The 20,718-nt window shown below is 46.0% G+C and overlaps 1 protein-coding gene across 6 annotated transcripts in view; it reads left to right on the forward strand.

Annotated features, from left to right (window-relative positions):
* The window catches only part of PGBD5 (piggyBac transposable element derived 5), a 313,156-nt gene that overhangs the window by 201,218 nt on the left and 91,220 nt on the right, over window positions 1-20,718 (forward strand). For 2 of the 6 annotated variants that reach the window (XR_014827897.1, XM_005670977.3), the window contains exon 1: window positions 19,453-19,782. The exons of 2 other annotated variants lie outside the window; for them this stretch is intronic. Coding sequence is in view for 2 of the 4 variants with exons in the window: in XM_005670977.3 (XP_005671034.3) it covers window positions 19,461-19,782 (322 nt within the window). In the remaining 2 variants the exon portion in view is untranslated. Of the gene's footprint in view, window positions 1-19,452; window positions 19,783-20,718 lie in introns of those variants that run through there. 2 more of the 6 variants (XM_084996897.1, XM_084996895.1) reach the window with 2 other exon arrangements.

Raw genomic sequence — 20,718 nt, forward strand, 5'->3', positions numbered from 1 at the left:
AAACTACATAGTACAGTACTACATGGTCATTATCATTCTCAAATATATGACATCTAAATCACCCAAAGTGGGAGGTCCCATTGTGGCTCAGCGATAACAAACCCAATTAGTATCCATGAGGATGTGGGTTCAATCCCTGGCCTCATTAAGTGGGTCTTTTTAGGGCTGTACCCATGGCAGCCACCATGAGGTGAAGAGGATCCAAGCCATGTCTTTGACATATGCTGCAGCTCACAGTGACACCAGATCCTTAACCCACTGAGTGGGGCCAGGGATCACACCCGAGTCTTCATGGATACCAGTCAGGTTCATTACTGCTGAGTCATAATGGGAACTCCATGAGCAAACAAATTTAAAAGGAGATTTTTAAAAAAGTATATCTTTGGATGAAATCCAGAATTTATATCTTTATTGAACACTGAGAATTTCAAAAACAAAATTATGTACAGCCTCTAATTTCCTTTTTATGGCATGAAGGCATCAGCTCAAATTTCCCATCACGTATCCAACAAAGTTTCACACTTAGGTTTGATAAATGTGTTTTCAGCACATTCCCACATTCCACTAAAGTTGAAAAGGGTCATAGAATTTTGGGTAGTATAAAATATGCCAGAGGTATCAGATGATTTTTTTTCTGCATCATGTCTTTTTATTTTTTAATGATTTTAATTTCTTCCATTATAGTCAGTGTACAGTTTTCTGTCAATTTCTACTGTGGAGCAAAGTGACCCAGTCTCTTTCTCACACACCACACACACACACACACACACACACACACACATATTCGTTTTCTAACATTATCCTCCATTTAAAGAATGTGTAGAATCTGCTATGAGGTGTTGAGTCCAAGCAGAGGTATTGGGCAGCCTGGCCCAGCCTCTGACCCACAAGGGTGGGTGGACCAGCAGCCCAGTTCACAGAGGAAGAAGGGAGTCCCCTGGAGGGAAGCCTTGCTGGCCGTCAGGGTCCAGCTGGCTAAGGAGGGTATCCACTGAGTGGGGGCAGCCACCATGAGGTGAAGAGGATGTCAGAGAGGGCAGATGCAAGACTGTTCACGAACAGGGGAGATGATCGAACGTGTTAGTATATTAAGGATAAGAGGACCCAGGTTTCTCACATTTGGAGAAGGGAGTTACGAATATGGATAGGGGAAAAGAACTAGAAGTAAACCCATGTACCGGATTGGGATTGAAAGAACTGTATGACCTCAAGTCCAATATATACAGTTACATAGAAGTAAAGACAAATGGAAATGTGTGTATGTGTGCTCACGAACACACATGTATTCCTCCATACGTGCACACACATTTAAATGCAAACACATATGTAGCACTGTTCACTAAATTGCTTGGAAACAATGACATCTCCATAGCAATGAGCATATGTAGGGTGCAGACTTTGGCTTCAGAATTGCTTTCCCCACTTAAGGACACCAGGGGAAGTTAACTGATTCTAGGGCTGGGCGGGGAAAGTACAAACCGGGAACATCCAGTGGTGCAGAAGCGCTCAGAGAATGATAGGTCGTGTCAAAAAGATGGGACGTCAGCCTGAAGGGCCCCCCCTACTGGTCAGATTGGGGACACCATGTGCATCAACATAAATAATGGTGGTAACAGATTGCAACCCATGAAAAAATAGGAACATGTGCATCCATACAAATATAAAAAATAAATAATAAATTCAAAGTCTGATGGGGAATGGAATACTTACATAGTCTTAAAATACCACCCCATAAAATACCTGTGAATTTCTAAAGGGAAAAATGTCACTTCACAGTGAAGACTGGCACAGTCTACCTTCATCTAGTGATCAAAGTCAGCATACCAGTCATGGGGCAAAGCAAAACCCTATGCCCCCTGATAGGGCATGAGGAGAAGAGCACAGCCATCGCTTCTGTGTTAAAAGCACATATAGGAGTTCCCGTCGTGGTGCAGTGGTTAACGAATCCGACCAGGAACCATGAGGTTGCGGGTTCGGTCCCTGCCCTTGCTCAGTGGGTTAACGATCCGGCGTTGCCGTGAGCTGTGGTGTAGGTCGCAGACGCGGCTCGGATCCCGCGTTGCTGTGGCCCTGGTGTAGGCCAATGGCTACAGCTCCGATTAGACCCCTAGCCTGGGAACCTCCATATGCCGCGGGAGCGGCCCAAAGAAATAGCAAAAAAACAAAACAAAAAAAAAAAGCACATATAACCTGGATCCAATCTCCAGGAAACATCACATAATCCCAAACTAAGGAAACTTCTAGAACATAACTGGCCTCTAATTTTCAAAACTGTCAAGGTCCTGGTGTTCTGTGGTGGCACGATGGGTTAAGAATCTAGTATTGTCACAGCAGCTGCTCGAGTCCCTGGTGTGGCACAGATTGGATCCCTAGCCCAGGAGTTTCTGCATGCCATGGGTGTGGCCAAAAAAAAAGTGTCAAAATGCCACAAGTGAGGGGACAATGGAGGACTGTTTCAGACTGAAGGAGGCAGAGGCCAGTTGCTACCTGCATCCTGTCGGGGTTATGGGGACACTTGGTGGAATGCAAATGAGGTCTGTGCATGAAACTGTAGTCCTGTATCCATGCGAATTCCCTGGTTTTGATACTTGCGTGGTTGTATGGGAGAATATTCTCATCTGTGGGAAATACACACTAAAGTACTCAGGAGTGATGGTGCATCCAGGTTATCAATGAACTCTCAGATGGTTTAGGAAAAACATCCCTCATTATCTGAGTTTTTGCATTGTCTCGGAATAAAAATTAATAATGTACAGAAGAAGGAAGATGGAATGTCCCAGAATACATTCTAAGTATCTTCCTTTAATCTACTGTTCCTCCCATGCACATATGCAGCGTAGTTGTATTTCTGGCTCAAATGATTTTTTTTTAATTTAATTTTTTTTTTGTCTTTTTTGTCTTTTTAGGGCTGCACCCATGGCATATGGAGGTTCCCAGGCTAGGAGTCTAATTGGAGCTGTAGCCGCCAGCCTACACCACAGCCACAGCCATGCCAGATCCTTAACCCACTGAGCGAGGTCAGGGATCAAACCTGCAACCTCATGGTTCCTAGTTGGATTCATTTCCGCTGCACCACGACAGGAACTCCTCAAATGATATTTTTACTAGATTCAGTCTTTGTGTTTTGTAGTATTTTAAGTTAGAGTTTATAAAAATTTAATGTAATAAGAAAATTTAAAGTAATAGCATGTAACAAGAAGGTAATTTATATACCAACAAAATTTCCATATTGTTGAAAGTAACTGCTATAATACAATTAGTGGACCATTTTTTAATAATTTCTAACTTTTTTTTTTTTTTTTTTTTGCCTGCCATGTGGCATATGGAACATCCAGGACCAGGGATCTAATCCAAGCCACAGTTGCAATGTATGTCACAGCTGTCGCAATTCCAGATCCTTTAACCCACTGTGCTGGGTAGGGGATTGAACCTGCATCCTGGTGCTGCAGAGATGCTGAAAATCTCATTGTGCCACAGCAGGAACTCCAGTTTCTAACTTATTTCTATGTAATACTTTGTGGCCTATTAATGATAAATGAATATTAGCTATTAAAATGATTTGTGTCACAATACAAATACTTATACATTTAAGTGGGGAATTCAAAAGACCATTCTGTTTTTGGCAAACAAATTCCAGAAGACAGGGACAAGTCAACTTCAAAAGATCAAATTTCACCTGTGTCTAATATTATTGGTGCATTAATTTTAATTTTAATTTTAAGATACTCAATACATGAGTCAGAAAAACAGCTATATGCTTAAGCAGTTTATCTGAGAAATTGGGCAGGAAGTTCTGTCCTTTATCCAACTTCTTTTTATTTCATAATCAAATCAGAACAATTCACAGCTATCTCCCACTCAACAACAGTTTATCCATTCTTGAAACTCAAATGTTCTGAACAGCCACAAAAAAAGTAGCCTTTTTCCCCATTATTTTCAGTGGGAAAATTTATCATACATTTCACTTCAACAGAAAATCCCTAACCAATTACTAAGACAACTAAAACAGTGAAACACCTTCATGTAAGAAACGAACACACGAAGGGATATGAAATGCTTAAAACACTGCTTCCTGATCACCCCACAATGAATATGCTCAGCCAGCACTGGCTCTCTCTGCATTTGCTAGCATGTAGGACTTGCATGCAATTTTATATTTGCAAAATAGCACAGCAAGTAACAAACCAAAAGAAATGGGTCTACTGGAAAAATGCAGTCAGACGTTTATTATAAATGAGGGCAATTTCCTGCAATGCAACTCACCAAGTGATGTTGACACTGGAGCTGACAAATCTCAAGAAGCCGCTGCTGTAGGTGTTCCTGGATCCTGATAAAATCAGAGGAGATGGGTGACACTACAGGGTGAAAAAATTGCCAGCAGAGCTCTGCTTAGACTATCATGTGTGTACAGATCTCGTCATAGGGTGTTAAAGAGGCATGAGGCCATTTTTAAAGCAAGGCTTCCTGTCCTCTGGCTTCATGTTAAGAACAGTGGTAGTGCTACTTATGTAATTCTTTTTTTTCTTTTCAGGGCCGCACCTGGGGCATATGGAGGTTCCCAGGCTAGGGGTCCAATCAGAGCTACAGCTGCCGGCCTGCACCACAGCCACAGCAACACCAGATATGAGCCGAGTTTGCAACCTACACCACAGCTCACAGCAATGCTGGATCCTTAACCCACTGAGTGAAGCCAGGGATTGAACCCACAACCTCATGGGTACTAGTTGGATTCATTTCTGCTGCACCACAATGGGAACTCCCTTATGAAATTTTAAACCAGCCTTGTCCAGGGGTTTGGTCTGACACTCTTTCCGGTCTTTGCCCTGGTCTTCCTCCAGCTCAGTGGTCAGTAATCCCACAGCAGGAGATTTTTAGGAGCTCCCTGACCTCTCTTTCTCTGTCTCCCCAACACCTGCTGCCTCTGCAGAGTTACGGCTTCACCTGGGCATCCACTACCTCTTTAGAGCCTTTGAAATCAGCCACAAATTGCAGGGCTCATTTCTTCCATAACCACGTATTGTTTGTAGAAAAATTTTTTGTTATGCCTTGTCAATGACAGTGAAGTTTTCATCTGCAGCCTGGTCCAAGTTCAGGGATGTTTTCCATATGAACACCAGCAAAAATCTTTGTCTTGAGAAATACATGGATTTTGCAGATGTTGGGCTCTATTGCAAGAGCAGTACATAGGATATGGGAGGGTAAGGCCCCTGCAAGATGAAGGCACTTTATTTCCATCCTTTAGAAAACTGTTATGACATACTGACTTTAACACAAAATGAAGACAGTTTAATGCCATCTACCCAAAATTCGTCATGCTAAGCAATCAATTGCCCATCTTTGGAATCAACAAGTTAATAATACACATTTTTAAATTTTCAAAATCATAAAGATGTCTGTAACGTTAAGGGCATCCCTCAGTTGTGGGGCCTTGTTCACAACCTGAACCATTTTCCACGCAGCCAGTAGTCAGATTTGTATATCAGTTCACCTGGCACCCTTTGAAAAGAGAGTCTTGCACATAAGATGCTGACAAGGTAGCAGGACCATAACCTCTCTGGTTTTTTCAAGTCTTCAGACATCTACCTAACCTACCTCATCACTCATTACCATGCTTCCTGGAGAGTAAATCCATTTTGTCTTCCCCTCCCCCAGGGGAGGGGGAACAGCTACTCACATGCCTGGGCTTCTGGGTCCCGTGGGCTCCAGGCCCCTCCCAGCGTTCCCTTTGCAAGTGAAATTCTACAACTCGGTCAGTTTTGAGTCCCCATCTCCTTGTTTTCCTCTGCACCCTAAGCCCCTGGAGGATGATGGCTCTCTAAGACTAACCGTGTTTTCCTGTGCTGTGATTCTACTTTCTCTGTGTTTTCCCTAAAGATTGCTTTATTGGTTTTGTTTTGCTGAAAGGAGCCCACAGACACTTACTTTAATTTGGGGAGCACTAATGGCTAAAAGAACTTGGGGATGGTGTTGACTTTAAGTAAAATATGTTTTTAAAGTTTTGAGTTGGAGAGTCAGGGGTGAGCAGTCTGATCCTTGAGCTGTAGCTTCAAGACTGATGGATGCTGCATCTCTCACCAGCAGACCAGGAACTGACCAGCCTCCCTCTTCATCAGTGCCCTAGAGCACTGCTTTAAAAACCAAGCCATCTTCCCACTTTCTATATTAATCCAGGATTTCATGGTAAAAATCAAAGTGCCCTCTCTTTTTTTTAGAGTGTCCTCCAGGAGTTCCTGCTGTGGTGCCTCAGGTTAAGGACCCAGGGTTATCTCTGCAGTGGCTCGGGTCGCTCTTGAGGTGTGGGTGTGATACCCATCCTGGTGCAGTGGGTTAAGGATCTGGTTGCTGCAGCTGTGTCATAGGTCACAGCTGAGGCTCAGATTCCATCTCTGGTCTAGGAACTTCTACATGCCATGGGTGCAGCAAAAAAATTTAAAAAATAAAAAATAAATAAAGTGTTCTCCAAAGTGAGGTTTGAAAGATAGTCTAGTAAAGAGAAGGAAGAAAATATTAGAAATTTTATTTGTGTTGAATTTTTGTGTCATCCTTTTAGAAGGATATACAAAACCCTTTTGTATATCATTTGTAATGCACATCGTAATTTAGTACAGTAGCACAAGTCTGTAATTTATAACTAAATATGTTTATATTGCTGGTATGTTCTCAAAACTTTTTTTTTTTTTTGGAGAAATAGAGGTGCACAATTGGGTGTGTTTGGAGACAACTGCTCTGTAGACCCAGATATTTTCTCAAGTCGAGCCCCTTTGCAGATACATCTGCTCCCTGAAATACACCCTGCACAGCATCCAGATCTCATCCCTAACTCTGGTGGTCATGGCAGGGATGCGAGGGAAAGGGCACCCAGAGGATCCCTGCCTCCCCTCTGCCCCATCAGCAGCCCCACACACCAAAGAGCTAGTATAGCCCAAGTTCACAAATATAGGCTCTGGGATCGAAGTGGGTGCAGATCCCCGCTGTCCCTTCGGTAATAATGTGACATTGGGAGAGTCATGTGACTTCTCATGGACTTAGTGTTATCCTTAATCTGGAGGTGAGAACACTGTGACCTCAGCAGACTGCCAGCTCAGATGCGCCCCAGTGCATGGTATGCTGTAGGCCCTCATAAGTACACTTGCTCTTTGGCATTATGATTACTATTACATATGATAACAAAGCATACTTTAGGAGGACTTTATTTTTTTTCTTTTTCTTTTTTCCTTTTTTTGCCTTTTTCTAGAGATGCACCCACGGCATATGGAGGTTCCCGGGCTAGGGGTCAAATTGGAGCTGCAGCCGCCAGCCTATGCCACAGCAACGGCATCGCGGGGTCCGAGCCTCATCTGCAACCCACACCACAGCTCACGGCAATGCCAGATCCTTAACCCACTGAGCCAGGCCAGGGATCGAACCCGCAACCTCATGGTTCCTAGATGGATTCGTTAACCACTGAGCCACAACGGGGACTCCTAGGATGACTTTAAAGCAAAATCTCTTTGCCTGGATATCCAAGAGTAACCTGTTTTTGAATAAATGCTCCCTGTCTGTGAAGAATGATTCAGCCAAGCTGTCATGGGTTGCTTCTGAATCCTCTCTGAAGTGTTCAGGATCCTCCCTGGGAAAAAAGTTCTTAAGGAAGACAACGTGGAGAAATGCTCTCTCTTCAGAGGATGTGGGGAATAGTTGGACATAGAAGATGCTTAGTGAATCCTGCTATGGATTGATTGCATGTGCTCCCCCCACTGTCCCCAACCCCCAGAATTTCTGTGTTGAAACCTAACACCCAAGTTAATGGTGTTAGGAGGTGGGGCCTTTGGGAGGTGATTAGGTCATGAGGGTGGAGCCCCTATAAATAGGATTAGCGGCTTCAAAGAAGAGACCACAGAGAGCTTCCTGGTCCCTTCCCTTTTGCAAGGTGACAGTGAGAAGATGGCTGTATGAACCAGGAAGCGGGCCATCAGACAGACATGGAATCTGCTGATGCCTTGATCTTGACCTTCCCAGCCTCCAGAACTATGAGAAATAGATGTGTGTTGTTTAACTTAACCAGTGTAAATTTTTGTTACAGCAACCCAAGCTGAGTAAGATGAAGCTTGTCTCCTATATTTGAAAATAACACAAATTGTAACAATAATTAAAAAGGCACATTGTGGCCAATGACATATAATTAATGTCATCCCTTCTCTATGAAGCCAAGAGCTTAATTAAGCTTGGATGGCTGAATGGAGTATGATTAAAAACAAACACCAGCAAGATGGCTCAGCGCTCCATTCTTCTTCATGTCGATTTTCTGCTGGAACAAAAGAAAAGCCTCTGATTTCTGTTGCCCTGAACAGAAAGTGGCCAAATCCCAAATTAGGAAGCCTTGGGGTTTGTTTTGATTATGGATTCCACAGATGGTGTGGAATTACATAGAAGATCTATGTGTTAATTCCAAAGGCTGTTTCACTGTAAGGTTGCAAACACATCTCTGTCCATCAACCAAGGGGCACACAAAACTATTATTTTAGTATTTTCTAAATGTGTATGTTTCTGGTTTGAATAATATTTTGCTGGTTGTCATGAACTCAGTTGGGTCCTCCCAATTTTATATGTTGAAGTCCTAACCCCAGGACCTCAGACTATGACTATATTTGAAGATGGAGTCTTTAAAGAGGTAATTCATGTCAAATGGAGTCAAGGGATGGCCCTTATAAAAACACCAATAGACTGGTGTTTTTATAGGAAGAGGAGATTAGGACTCAGGCGACATAGAGCAAAAGACAAGCCATGGAGAACTCTTCAGAAGAAGTCAATCCTACTGACACCTTGATCTTGGACTTGCAGCCTCCAGAGCTGTTAGAAAATAAATGTCTAAGCCACCCAGTCTGTGGCACTGTTATGGCAGCCCAAGCAAACTAATACACCTGTGTTTCAGAAATGGTCTCTTTCAACCTGAGGCTTCCCCCTTTGTACCCTAAAGTGTTGCTTCAGTCTGGGGGCTTGTGTGAAGCTACCGTGTCAGGAAAGGAGGCTCATGACATTCACCCCACTGGGGTCCCCAGGGCTGGCTACCTAGATCACAGGCCCAGGGCAACCTGAAACTATTGGGCCCTTTGTGCAAAAGTATGAACAAAGGAATGTTAAGGTAATAAAATGGAAAGCTCCTTTCCTCTGTGATCTCTCCTTGACTTGTCATGGATGGTGTTTTTTTTAATTTGCTTCTTAATGTCATTCTAAATAGATAAAGATTTGATTATTAGCAGGAGTTTTACCATTCATCTTTAAATCATTGGTATGTGGGCTCACCAAAATCACACAGCTCCTATTTCACAGCTGATGGGGGTACAGGTATCTTATTCTCACCAGAAGAGTGGAAGTCCTGCAAAAGACTAGCTCCATTGTTTTTGTTTCACTTGATACTTGCATCTTCACTAACCCTCCTACCTTGACGTTACTGATGAATAAGGAACCCACGGTTGAAAAACCGTGGGTTAATTTTCTCTTTCCTTCTGTATTACCGTTTTCAGCACCCATGGTTGGTTAACAGAGAAGCAACATAAGTGAGAAAGGTGCTTGGTTGTTCAGAAAAGGCCATTGCCTTCTTTCTGTGATTAAAGCAAGCTCTGGTTTGCAAGGAAGCTGCATAGCCCTATCGGACACGCTTACTTTGTACTCAGGTGGAGTTTTGCTGAGCATGGCACGTCAGCTTTAATGCTGTGCTCACAGGCAGGTGAACGCTGTATGCTAATAAGGTAAATAACTGGGGACCAGCATATGGTCCATCTTCTCTGTCTTGTTCGTGCACATGCTCCCTGGCCCGTCCACTTCACTCACAAAACGCAAGTTCAAAAACAAAATTACCAAAAACTTCAAGACAGTCACAGCAGAGCGTAAAGTCTAGTCAGGGGGCCCTTCTAAGGGCGGGGCCTTTTGGGAGTGGGTGGGGCCTTCTGGGGTGGAGCCCTCTCTAGGTGGGTCTTCACGAGGGTAGGGCCTTTTGGGGGTGGGGCCTTCTGGGGGCAGAGCCTTCTGGGGTGAAGCTTTCTGGGGGTGGAGCTTTTAGCCGCAGGGTCCAGTGTAACCGCGTTTCCCGCTGTGAAGTCCAGCCTGCTTCTCTCTCCAGTGCGCCTGTCCAAAGACCTTCAGGCTTTAGCGATTAGAGTCAAAACTAAAGAAATAAGTCCAACTGCTTTACTGCTGTGGTACGATAGTGTTTTTCTCAATACTAATTGCCTCTCTTTACTCAGTGTTTGTCGACCCCCTCCTCACCTCCAGGCTTTTCCCTGGAAAGTAGTGCAAGGCTGACCTTCCTGTTGGGTCGGATCAGTCGGTGATTCACTGCAAAATCCAGCTCCTCTTCCATTGCTCAGAGAGCAGTGCTGCATCTCGAGCTAAATATAAGTATATACATATATTAAACGTGTTTATATGCTAATGCACGTAATATACATTTCTATATTTACATGTGTAAATATAAAATACAAATATTATTTAAAGTACTGCTTTGCTTTCTATTTTGGTAAGATGGAACACACTGCATCCAAGAGATTTTTCTCAGCTCCATGACAACAATTCAACATTGTCTTAATTAATCCTCACACATCTCCACCTTTCTGATGTTACAATCAAGGTTCAGTGAATCCCATCACTTGCCTAACGCTGTACACCTGGTACAAGGCCTCTTGCCTTAGCCAGCAGCCCAAACGGGGGGGTGGGTGGAGTCTTTGGCCAGGGAGACAAAGCTGGAAGAGGAAGGGAGGAAAAGTCTTCATTGGTCTCTGTTCTTGGGCCAAAAGGCCCTTAGAAAAAGCCCTGTTGATCCTGGTTGGCAGAAGTCTGAGAGCAGAAGTCTCAGCCGGGGAGGTGCAGGCATGCCTGAGAAATGCTCTGGCAGCCCAAGTGATAACTCTGAAAAAAATCAGCTACTTGGGATGTTATGGGAAAGTGATATCTGTGTTGACCTAATTAGAATGAAGTAGAACATCTTTTTGTTTACATCTTGAGAATCTTCTAAATTCAGTTAGCTCTTCTGCTTTAGTGATTAGAACAAACATTAGAGACCAAAGTTTGTTTTTCTGATGATCTAGTTGCCCTCATGCCCTCAGCATGTGGAAGTTTTCCCCCGTGCCCTCAGCATGTGGAAGTTGCCAGGCCAGGGATCGACCCCGAGCCACAGCAGCGATAACGATGGATCCTTAACCTGCTGAGCCATGAGGGAACTCCCTAAGGGCATTATTAATCTTGACATTAGTGATTACAAAAAAATTACTGCAAATGAAGAGAGAGAGAAGTGATGGGAAGTCGCAGTAAATTCGATGGAAGCCCTGATTGGAGTGTTTCTTATGATTCTTTTCTTTCTCCCACAGTTAGAATGCAGCTGACATCCTGCTTAGGGGACAGTTCAGGTCTGCGCTGCGGTTTTGTAGGTGCCTGGCCTTTCACAGACTCCCTTGTAAGAACCATCCCTTGGTATTTCTCACAGTAAGATGCCCGAGGAACACAGGCGCTTTAACACCGAGTCTACCGCAACACAGAGTTCAATACTGCGGACAGAGTTTGATCCTGAAACACCAATTTATACTTCGAGTCATGTCAGAGCCCACTCTAGGTTTGTGAGTTTAGGAATGTTGAGAAGGTCTCCTGCCTTGCAGGGAGCATCTCTTCCTGTCTCTTAGCATAACTGAGTTTCTACCACTAAGCAATCCATTATTTTGTGTGAAACACCAACCTCTCACTCTAGTTTCTCCTTTATTTTCTATTTTACTTTATTTTATTTTTGCTTTTTAGGGCCACAGGTGCAGCATGTGAAAGTTCCCAAGTTAGGAGTCTGATCAGAGCTACGGGCTGCCGGCCTACGCCACAGCCACAGCAACGCCAGATCTGAGCCATGTCTACAACCTACACCACAGCTCATGGCAACACCGTAACTTTAACCCACTGAGCGAAGCCAGGGATTGAACCCATGGCCTCATGGATACTATTCAGGTTCATTTCTGATGAGCCATAATGGGAACTTCCTCTAGTTTCTCCTTTAAAAGCAAATGAGTTTTAGGGATGGTTTCATATCAGATATCTTCTTTGGTCAAAGAACAAGTGGAGGGGGTATTGGGTGTGCTTAAAGAGGGAAATATCGCCAAGGGAGAAGGAAAAGGACACTAGATAAAGGTACAAAGTGGCTGGACTCAGCCCTGACTTCATAACTATACCATTTTCTAAGAAGGTAAAAAGCTAATTCCCAATATGTAATTTTTCTTTAAATGTCTTGTATGGTCACTTGTTGAAAAAATTGATTTCAAACCCTGGGAATAAAAGGTAGGTTGAAACACTAATCAGAGTTTTTGTGCTGCTTTGCAGGGGTCTAGCTGCCTTAAATTATTTCGTTGAAATAATAATTATCTAAACCACTCAGAAGAGAAAAAAAAATTGCTGTGATAAAAAGCCCTTTACCTAACTCCTTTTTAATGTCCCTTAGTCTTTCACCCAAATTCTCACTTGCCTCCTTAGCTGGCCTAGATTTCAGGTCTCTCAAAACCCGTTTTTGCTGTCACCCTCCATCATACACACCTGGCAAAATCCCACCTCAGAAAAACCCAACCATCTGTTGACCCCATGTCTTTCCCTGGCAGCTGCATGTAGTGGGAGAGAAATAACACCAGATTTCACATTAAATTCTCGACCATAAATCTACCAGTGTTTCTCTAGTTGCCTGAGTCTCCACTCTCCTAGAGAACTATTTCGCATCTTCTGTCCTCAAACCCCTAACACAGGGATCCTCAACTCTGGCTTCAACTTTTTTCATTGGTGTTTGTTTTTTGTCTTTTTAGGGCAGCATCCGAGGCATATGCAAGTTTCCAGGCTAGGAGTTGAATGAGAGCTGCAGCTGCCAGTCCACACCACAGCCACAGCAGCTTGGGATCCAAGCTGTGGCTGTGACTTACACCAAAGCTCATGGCGACCCTGGATCTTTAACACACCAAGCAGGGCCAGGGATCGAACCTGCATCCTCATGGATACTAGTTGGGTTCCGGCTCGTTACCCAGAGCCACAACGGGAATGCCTCTGGCCAAAGTTTTGAATTACTTGGGAGACTTAAAGTACACCAGTGCCAAGGCCCCATCTCCAGAGACTCTGTCTTAATTGTGTAGAGAGGGCCTGGATATGAATGTATTTTTAAAATTCTCCAGGTGACTCTAACGTAAGCCAGGACTGAGGACAGACCACCTTCCTCAGACACAGCCAATAACCTGTCTGAGGACCTCACTGAGAAGACTGAATTGGTAAGGAAAGCACACCACAGGTTCCCACCAAATCTACCTGCCTGGAGCTTTTACGCCACCCCTCCTGAGAGAAGACCAACCCTTCCACTTGTGCCTTCCAGCCCATCGCCATCTGAGCCACCAAGAGTCTTGTTTTATTAAGTGTTTCCTCTCCCTCCAGCATCTCTCCTGTATCCTTTCTACCGACTCATGCCTTCAACCATTCAAATACCTCTTGATTTTAAGAAATTTCTTCTCAGGAGTTCCCGTCGTGGCTCAGCAGTAAAGAACCCAACTAGTTAACTTCCTCAGTGGGTCAAGGATCTGGCACTGTCCATGAGCTGTGGTGTAGGTCACAGATGCAGCTCGGATCCCGAGTTACTGTGGCTGTGGTGTAGATCAGCAGCTGCAGCTCCAATTTGACCAGTAGCCTGGGAATTTCCATATGCTGTGGGTACAGCCCTAAAAAAAGAAAAAAAGAAAAGAAAAGAAAAAAAATCTCTTCTCCAACCCCAAATCCACCTCTGTTACCTCCCTTTTTTCACCTGTCTTTGCAGCAAAATGCTCCCAAATTTGTCTTTACTCAATACCCAAATTTCTTCCCCTAACTTCTGAAATCCACTCCCATCATAGTTTCATTGCCTCATTGCCAAACCCAGTCTCAGCCCACATCTTACTGCATCTCTCAGCAACATTGCACAGCTACTCCTTTAGCCTCTAAAACTTTGATTTGTCTCAGGTTTCCGGATTCCCAGTCTCCTTTGGTGGTTTCTTCTCACTTCCCTCATGTCTAAATATGAGTGTGTTCAAACTTCCTCTCTATTGATACTCACTCCTTCGGTGATCTGGTCCCCTATCTACCATCTGCCTGCTGGTGATGCCCACATTTCTGATGATGCTTCCAGCCCAGACCAGGTCCTTGAACTCTAGGTTCCTCTCTTCCACTACCTGCTTTCCAGAGCCACTTAGATGTGTTAAATCCAACATGTTGAGACCAAGTTCTTCTTCTTTACCTCCAATCCTGCTGCTCTTGAGGTAGCTCAAGCAAAACAAAACAAAAACCAAAACTATGGAATCATTGCTGCCTCATCTCTTTCACTGCCCATGTTTAACTCTTCTGTAAAAGCTGTGGGTTCTACTTTGAAAATATATCCTCCATCTGACCAGTTCTCCTCCTTTCCAGCATTACCACGCTGGTCACAAACACCCTCTTCTGCGTTTAGCTCCCACTCAGCAGCTAGAATGATCCATTTAAAAGACATTCAGATGTTGTTACTTCTCTGCTTTAAGTTCTCCAGTGACTCCCCATTTAACTCAAAATAAAATCCAGTCTTAGGAGATTTAACACCCAACTTCCTCTCTGATTTCCTGTCCTCCACTTCCCTCAGCTATCCCTGCCTCAGCTATACCGGTCTCCTTAGTGTCATTGAGTAAGGCACCCCACTCAGGGGCTTGGCACTTGTGTTTTCCTCCTGAATGCACTGGACTTGCTCTCTGAATCTTTTCAAGAACCTACCCCTGTATTTTCTTACCAGACCCCCCCCACCCTACCCCACCAATGAATATACCTCTACCACCACCACCATCCCAATCACCAGAATTTCTGTCCCTCTACTTTTTACCCCTTATCAACAACTGACACATCACATAATTATTACTCCTCTCTCCCTCTACTTGAATGTAAGTGCTGTAAAATGGGGTGTCCATTGTTTTCTGATTTATTCTCAGTGCCTAGAACAGGGCTTGGCGTAGGTACTCAATACATATTTGTTAAATGAGTAAATGAATGAATGAATGAAGCAAGCAGTGGAAATGTTAGGACATCTCAATCCCAGAAAGAGGGATTTTTTTTTCTCTCCCAACAGTTTCCTGTAGTGTTGCCTTATGTCATTCCCTCCCTGCCTCTTTGAGTTGGCTCCTCAAAAAATTCTTCATATAAAATCATTTTGAGCAAGGATTATCCTTAGGCCCCTATATCAGATATGACCCCAAATGTCACACCTTGTCATGCACATCTGCCTTCAACCTCTTCCCCCACCTGTTGGCCCTGGTTCAGCAGCTGTGGCTCTTCTTGCCGCCCACCCTCCTCTCAGGTAGAAGAGCTCCTTTTTGGCTCTAGCCCCCTTCTTTTGGGTGATGAAGGTAATGTGGAGAGAGGCAGCAGCTGCCCTGACTCCATCTGTGCTTTTTCCATCCATAGTGACCCAGCAACATAGACTTCCCAAGCCCCACTTGGATTGTGCAAGGTGCTGGCCAGGCCAGTTTCTGGTTTTCATTTCTGTTGCCTGCAGCAGCTTGGCCATTTGCAAAATCAGAGATTGCCAAAGCACTGACAGGCAGAAAGGGACATTATTCTAAGATGCCCCCCTTTTTTTCCCCTCTCACATTTCACACACATCTGGGATTGTCTTCCAGTTGATGGTGAGCAGGTGGGAATCCCTATGAAGTTACTGTAGCCTGAGCCAGTACCAGCCTGGTTAGGATTCCAGGGCACGTGTGACTCTCTAGTCTCCTCAGCATTTTAGGCAGTGGTCCTTTTGATGATTGTTTAAAGAAAGAAAATAAAGCCGATTATTGTATGAAAACCTTGGATAAGGTAAACAAACAAACACCAGGATTAAGCCCTTCAGAACGCTTGGCAGCAACCTGGAAGACATCAAAGTACCTCTAGAAGAAATGTGGTATAACAGAGGCTCGGGGTGCTCAGAGGAACAAACTGTGGGGAAAATCTGGCTGTTGAAAACTCTCAGCTGGAAAGTAAATAAGTCTAGTGAGATGAAGTTTTTTAGGAAAGTGTTAACCAATTATTTTAACTTACATTTTTATATTTTTATTAGAGTGATACCTGATTAAAAATCTGTATTTAGATTTGATAATCTAAATAATTATCAAAATTTTTTTCAGTATGTTTAAATCACTAGGGAAAAGAAAACACTGTATCATAGTTTAAATGGTAGCCTTTTTTCTTTCTTAGTGATACATATAACAAAAGTGTACTATACCATGAAAGGAGGCCTACATTCAATAAAATACACCTGTTAGCCTCAGGTACATAAAAGCTCGAACTCCTGGTCTAACAAAACCTAAGGCATCTACTACACAAATGAATTGCTTTTGCCAACTGGAGCTTTTTGAGAAGACTATAACTAAAAGCTCAATATTAACTTAAAATTATTTAATTATATTACAAAGTTATATTATTTGGAAGGTTTTTTTTTTTTGTCTTTTTAGGGTTGTACCCATGGGATATAGAGGTTTCAGGCTAGGGGTCTAATCGGAGCGGTAGCCTCTGGTCTACACCACAGCCACAGCAACACCAGATCTGAGCCGCAATTGCAACCTATACCACAGCCCACAGCAACACCAGATTCTTAACCTACTGAGCAAGGCCAGGGATTGAACCTGCGTTCTCATGGATACTAGTCAGATTCCTTTCCACTGAGCCATGAGGGGAATTCCTGGAAGATGTTTTCAAATGACTCAGAATTAAAAGATCTTAGTGTGATATCATTTCTTTAACTATCCTCACAAATATGTTATTTAAAAGTTAATGAGATGTAGACTCATCATGTAGGTTGCTAGACAGATGGGAAATTTTTTAGCTTTTGTTTCCAGGTGTTTTCTTCCATTTCCTCTCCTTCCACAGTGAGAAGCAACCACCTGTTGAAAAAATTGGAATATTTTTATTTTTCTTGGTTTTTGCTTTTTTGGATGAACAAAGTAAGGTCCTAAACACTGGTTTTAAAGTAGAATTGTCAACTGTTTTTATTCCACAAGCTTTAGGGTAACAACTTGATTTCCCAGCCTTTGTGACCATGTAATCCTCTTCTTGTCAAGGCATGCAGCTACAAGCACTTTGAGCCTAGGAAGCACAAAGGCCCCACATTTCCTTGGGATTAGTACCATACAAATGCAAATTAAGGACATTGGAAGACTGTGTCCATCCTTGTAACTGTCACTGCTCTGTTCTATGCTTCCTATGGGTAGCAAAGCAATCCATTGTTTTTATTTTAATTTTTTTTTTTTAGGGCCCCACCCTTGGCCTTTGGAAGTTCCCAGGCTAGGGATCTAGTCAGAGCTGTAGCTGCCAGCTTACACCACAGCCGCAGCAATGCCAGATCCTGGCCGCATCTGCAACCTACACCACAGCTCATGGCAATGCCAGATCCTTAATCCACTGAGCGAGGCCAGGGATGGAACCCATGCCCTCATAGATACTAGTCGGGTTTGTTACCACCGAGCCATGACAGGAACTCCAAGCCATTGTTTTTAAAACACTCACTTGCCTTAGCTGCTGCCTTTTTTATTGGTTACCTGAAGGAGAGAAAAGGGAATTCTTGCCTAGAGAATCTAATTTCCTGGGTCCCATTCAAGTATTTTTAATAGATAACATGAAATCTTCCAGGAGTCTTGCACAGTTTCTAACTGCAGAATTTGTACTTGAGGTGTGAAGTCTTATTTTGCTCCTAGCATCTTCAATCTATGCTTCACACAACCCTTTGTGGTCAGTCCGAGGACCTATAAGTACCCTCTTCAAATTCTTTGGTTAGCACAGTTTACAGATATGCTGGAATTTTGTTCATTTTTGTGGCATAATTCTCCCAAGGGAGTTGAAATGCTTTGCAAACATTTCTCATTTATCAGTCAACCTGTATAGCAAGGAATGTTATCTGAATCCCTTCCTTCTTATATATTGTCTTTCAGTGATTATCATAAATTTTACAGTGGCTCTGGTTTGGGGGGAGAAAACATGGGGGCTGGGAAGAGGAGGTCAAGAACTGAAGCTGCCTGCCTGCCTAATAGAATTGGCCTCAGTTGGTGGCAGAACGGTTCCCACATCTCCATCTTTTATGCACGCTTAAAATAGCAACATGGCTTTCCATTTTGCGTAATTATTATTTAGTTAATACCCAGTAGGATTTGTAAGCCCTTCACATCAACGAGGATTTATTTTATTTCAGAGTAATGGTGACTTTATGGCCCAATTACCATCAATGTGACTTATTGCACTCTTTGTGGGAGGGAGAGGGGAGCAAGTGGACAAAACAGACTGTTCATATGTACCGCCATCGACAGACCGAAGCCTGGGTGGTTGTCTGTATTTTAATAGACGATTGTGTCAAATGTCTGAGTGAAGAAGGTATTGAAATAGTGGTTAGAGTAATCGGTATTTTGGAGCTAAGGAATATTTTGAATTTAAAAGATGTCAAACGTCAAAGGCGATGACGAATGACTACCTAAGTTCAGATGCTGACGCCCTCAAATTACAGGGGTATTGAAGGGAAACCAGCATCTGACCCCAGAGATGGACCGGTGAGGTCGGTTTCTAATCAGAGCAAGGTTCACGGAAGCCAGACAGCCCTGCATTTATTAGGAGCAGGAGGCGCAGCCCGCCGCGTTCCAAGGGAAGCAGCAGCTCAACAGCTGCTTGGAAATTGAGACCCTCGGGCCCGCCGCCTACCTGGAGCCTTTCCGCAGCGCCTGGTTCAGAACCACAGGGGCGGACAGCTCCCAGGCGCCCGCCTGGCCCTGACTGCAAGCGCTGGGTCCGCACACTGTCAGCGGGCCCGGGCGGCAGGAAGAGCACGCTGCGTCCCCCTCATAGCCACTTGGTTCCTCCCTTTCTCCAGTGGAGCAGCGAGGGGCCTTCGAAGGCCTTCCCGGGCAATACGTCCCCGTAGGCCAGCTGACCGGCCGGCGCCGCCGCCCGCCGGCCCCCGCCCACCGCCCGGGCCGCCTGCCTCGCTGAGCCCGGGTGGGGAGAGCTGGGGCCGTCCCCGGCGCAGGGCCCGCCCAGCCCCTCCCACCTTGTGCAGTCCTGGCTTCCCATTGGCGAGCGGGCTGGAGGTGCGAGGAGGCGGGGCCCGCCTCTGGCGGCTCGCGCCCGGGAAGGTCGGCCGGGGAGCGCGGGGCGCCGCGGGGAGGGCGCGCGGGGACGCGGCGGGCGCCGAGAAGACGCAGCGGCGGCGGGAGCGGCGGCGCCTGATCCGGGCCGCAACTCCAGCTTCCTGCCGCGGTCGGTAGCCCGCGGCGCCCGAGCTCCAACGCGCTTCCCCGGGCGCTGGGCCCGAGGCGGCCAAGACGGCGGGCCGGCCGGGCGCGGGGCGGCGGGCGCTGTGCTGCGGGCTGCGCTGGTGGGGGACGGCGGGCCGCGGCGCGGGCCCTGGGCCCGGCGCGTGCGGCTGGGAGGCGCTCTGGGGGGCGGGCGCGCGGGCGGCCGCAGGGGCCATGGCCGAGGGCGGTGGGGGCGCGCGGAAGAGGGCGCCGGCGCTGCTCGAGGCGGCCCGCGCGCGCTACGAGAGCCTGCATATCTCGGACGACGTGTTTGGCGAGTCGGGCCCGGATAGCGGCGGTAACCCCTTCTACAGCACGTCGGCCGCCTCCCACTCCTCCTCGGCCGCCTCCTCGGACGACGAACCCGAGCGCCCCGGCCCCGCCGCCCCGCCGCCGGGCGCCCCGGACGCGCAAGACCTGGAGGAGGACGAGGCTGGCGCGGGCTGGAGCGCCACGCTGCGGGACCGCCCGCCCCCGCGCTTCGAGGATACCGGCGGTAAGGCGCGGCCCGGGGGCGGAGGGCGGGGGGCGGCCCGGGGAGGTGCAGGGGCCCGGGCGCGAGAGTTCCAGATGCTCTGTGGGCCGGCTTGCCGTTAGCAGCTGTGCATTTCCGGAAACAACGAGGCTGCGGAATTGGGGCTTTAAAGTGCGAGGATCAAAGTGACTGCGTGCGGGGGCCCCGACTTCCTCGGGGGTGGAGAGGACATGAGAAGAGGCTGGCAGTACTTTCCTTGGCCAGGACATGCAGGTGGCCTTCACTTGCTGGGAGTGACCGCGTCCTGGGTCTGAAGCCAGTCGCACCTGTGGGGTGGCGCGTTAGGGATGGGTTGGAGTGGTTAGGCTTTACTAATGGCAGGGATTCTGGAAACCTGACGTGCCCTGGGGCGGAGGAGTCATTTTGTATTGATGAGCTAAGAGCAAGCCTTGCCCAGGTGCCAGGGGTTGGGAGCAGGTAGCAGTTCGAACGAGGCCCTACGAGAGCTGAGGGGAGGGTACCCATGACATTTTCGCTGGACTTTAGTTTCTCCATTTAACCTGAGAAACTTCCCTGTCCGTGAATCTCTTGTTAAAATAGGGAAGAGTGAAAGGACCAATTTAGCAGCGTTGGGGCATATGCTTCTGCCCCGCGAGGCACTTTCACGTGTGTTCTGTTTACTGCTATGGTCAGAGACCAGCCCCTGCTATCTGGGGAAGGTCTGAGGAGGGCTGGCAGCTGTGGCTGCTTGAAGTCTTTATTGCTTTCTTTGTGGGGAGTTGGTTTTAAAATATTTCCACTTTCCCTGCAGAAGCTCAGCAGCCTCTGCTATCTCTGGGAGGGGGAGACCAGCGGTTTCCGCCTGCCTTCTGATGCTTTTGTTCCTTGCTCCGAGACCTTCTGGGAAGCCCCCTTTTTCCACACAGCTTTCATGGGTGGAATTGGGTGCAACCGGTG

This window comes from Sus scrofa, chromosome 14, assembly GCF_054392235.1.
Source record: "Sus scrofa isolate SSC_HxYL_T2T_F1_AM1 chromosome 14, Sscrofa_HxYL_maternal_Yorkshire_Landrace_v2.0, whole genome shotgun sequence".
NCBI classification, from domain to species: Eukaryota; Metazoa; Chordata; class Mammalia; order Artiodactyla; family Suidae; genus Sus; species Sus scrofa.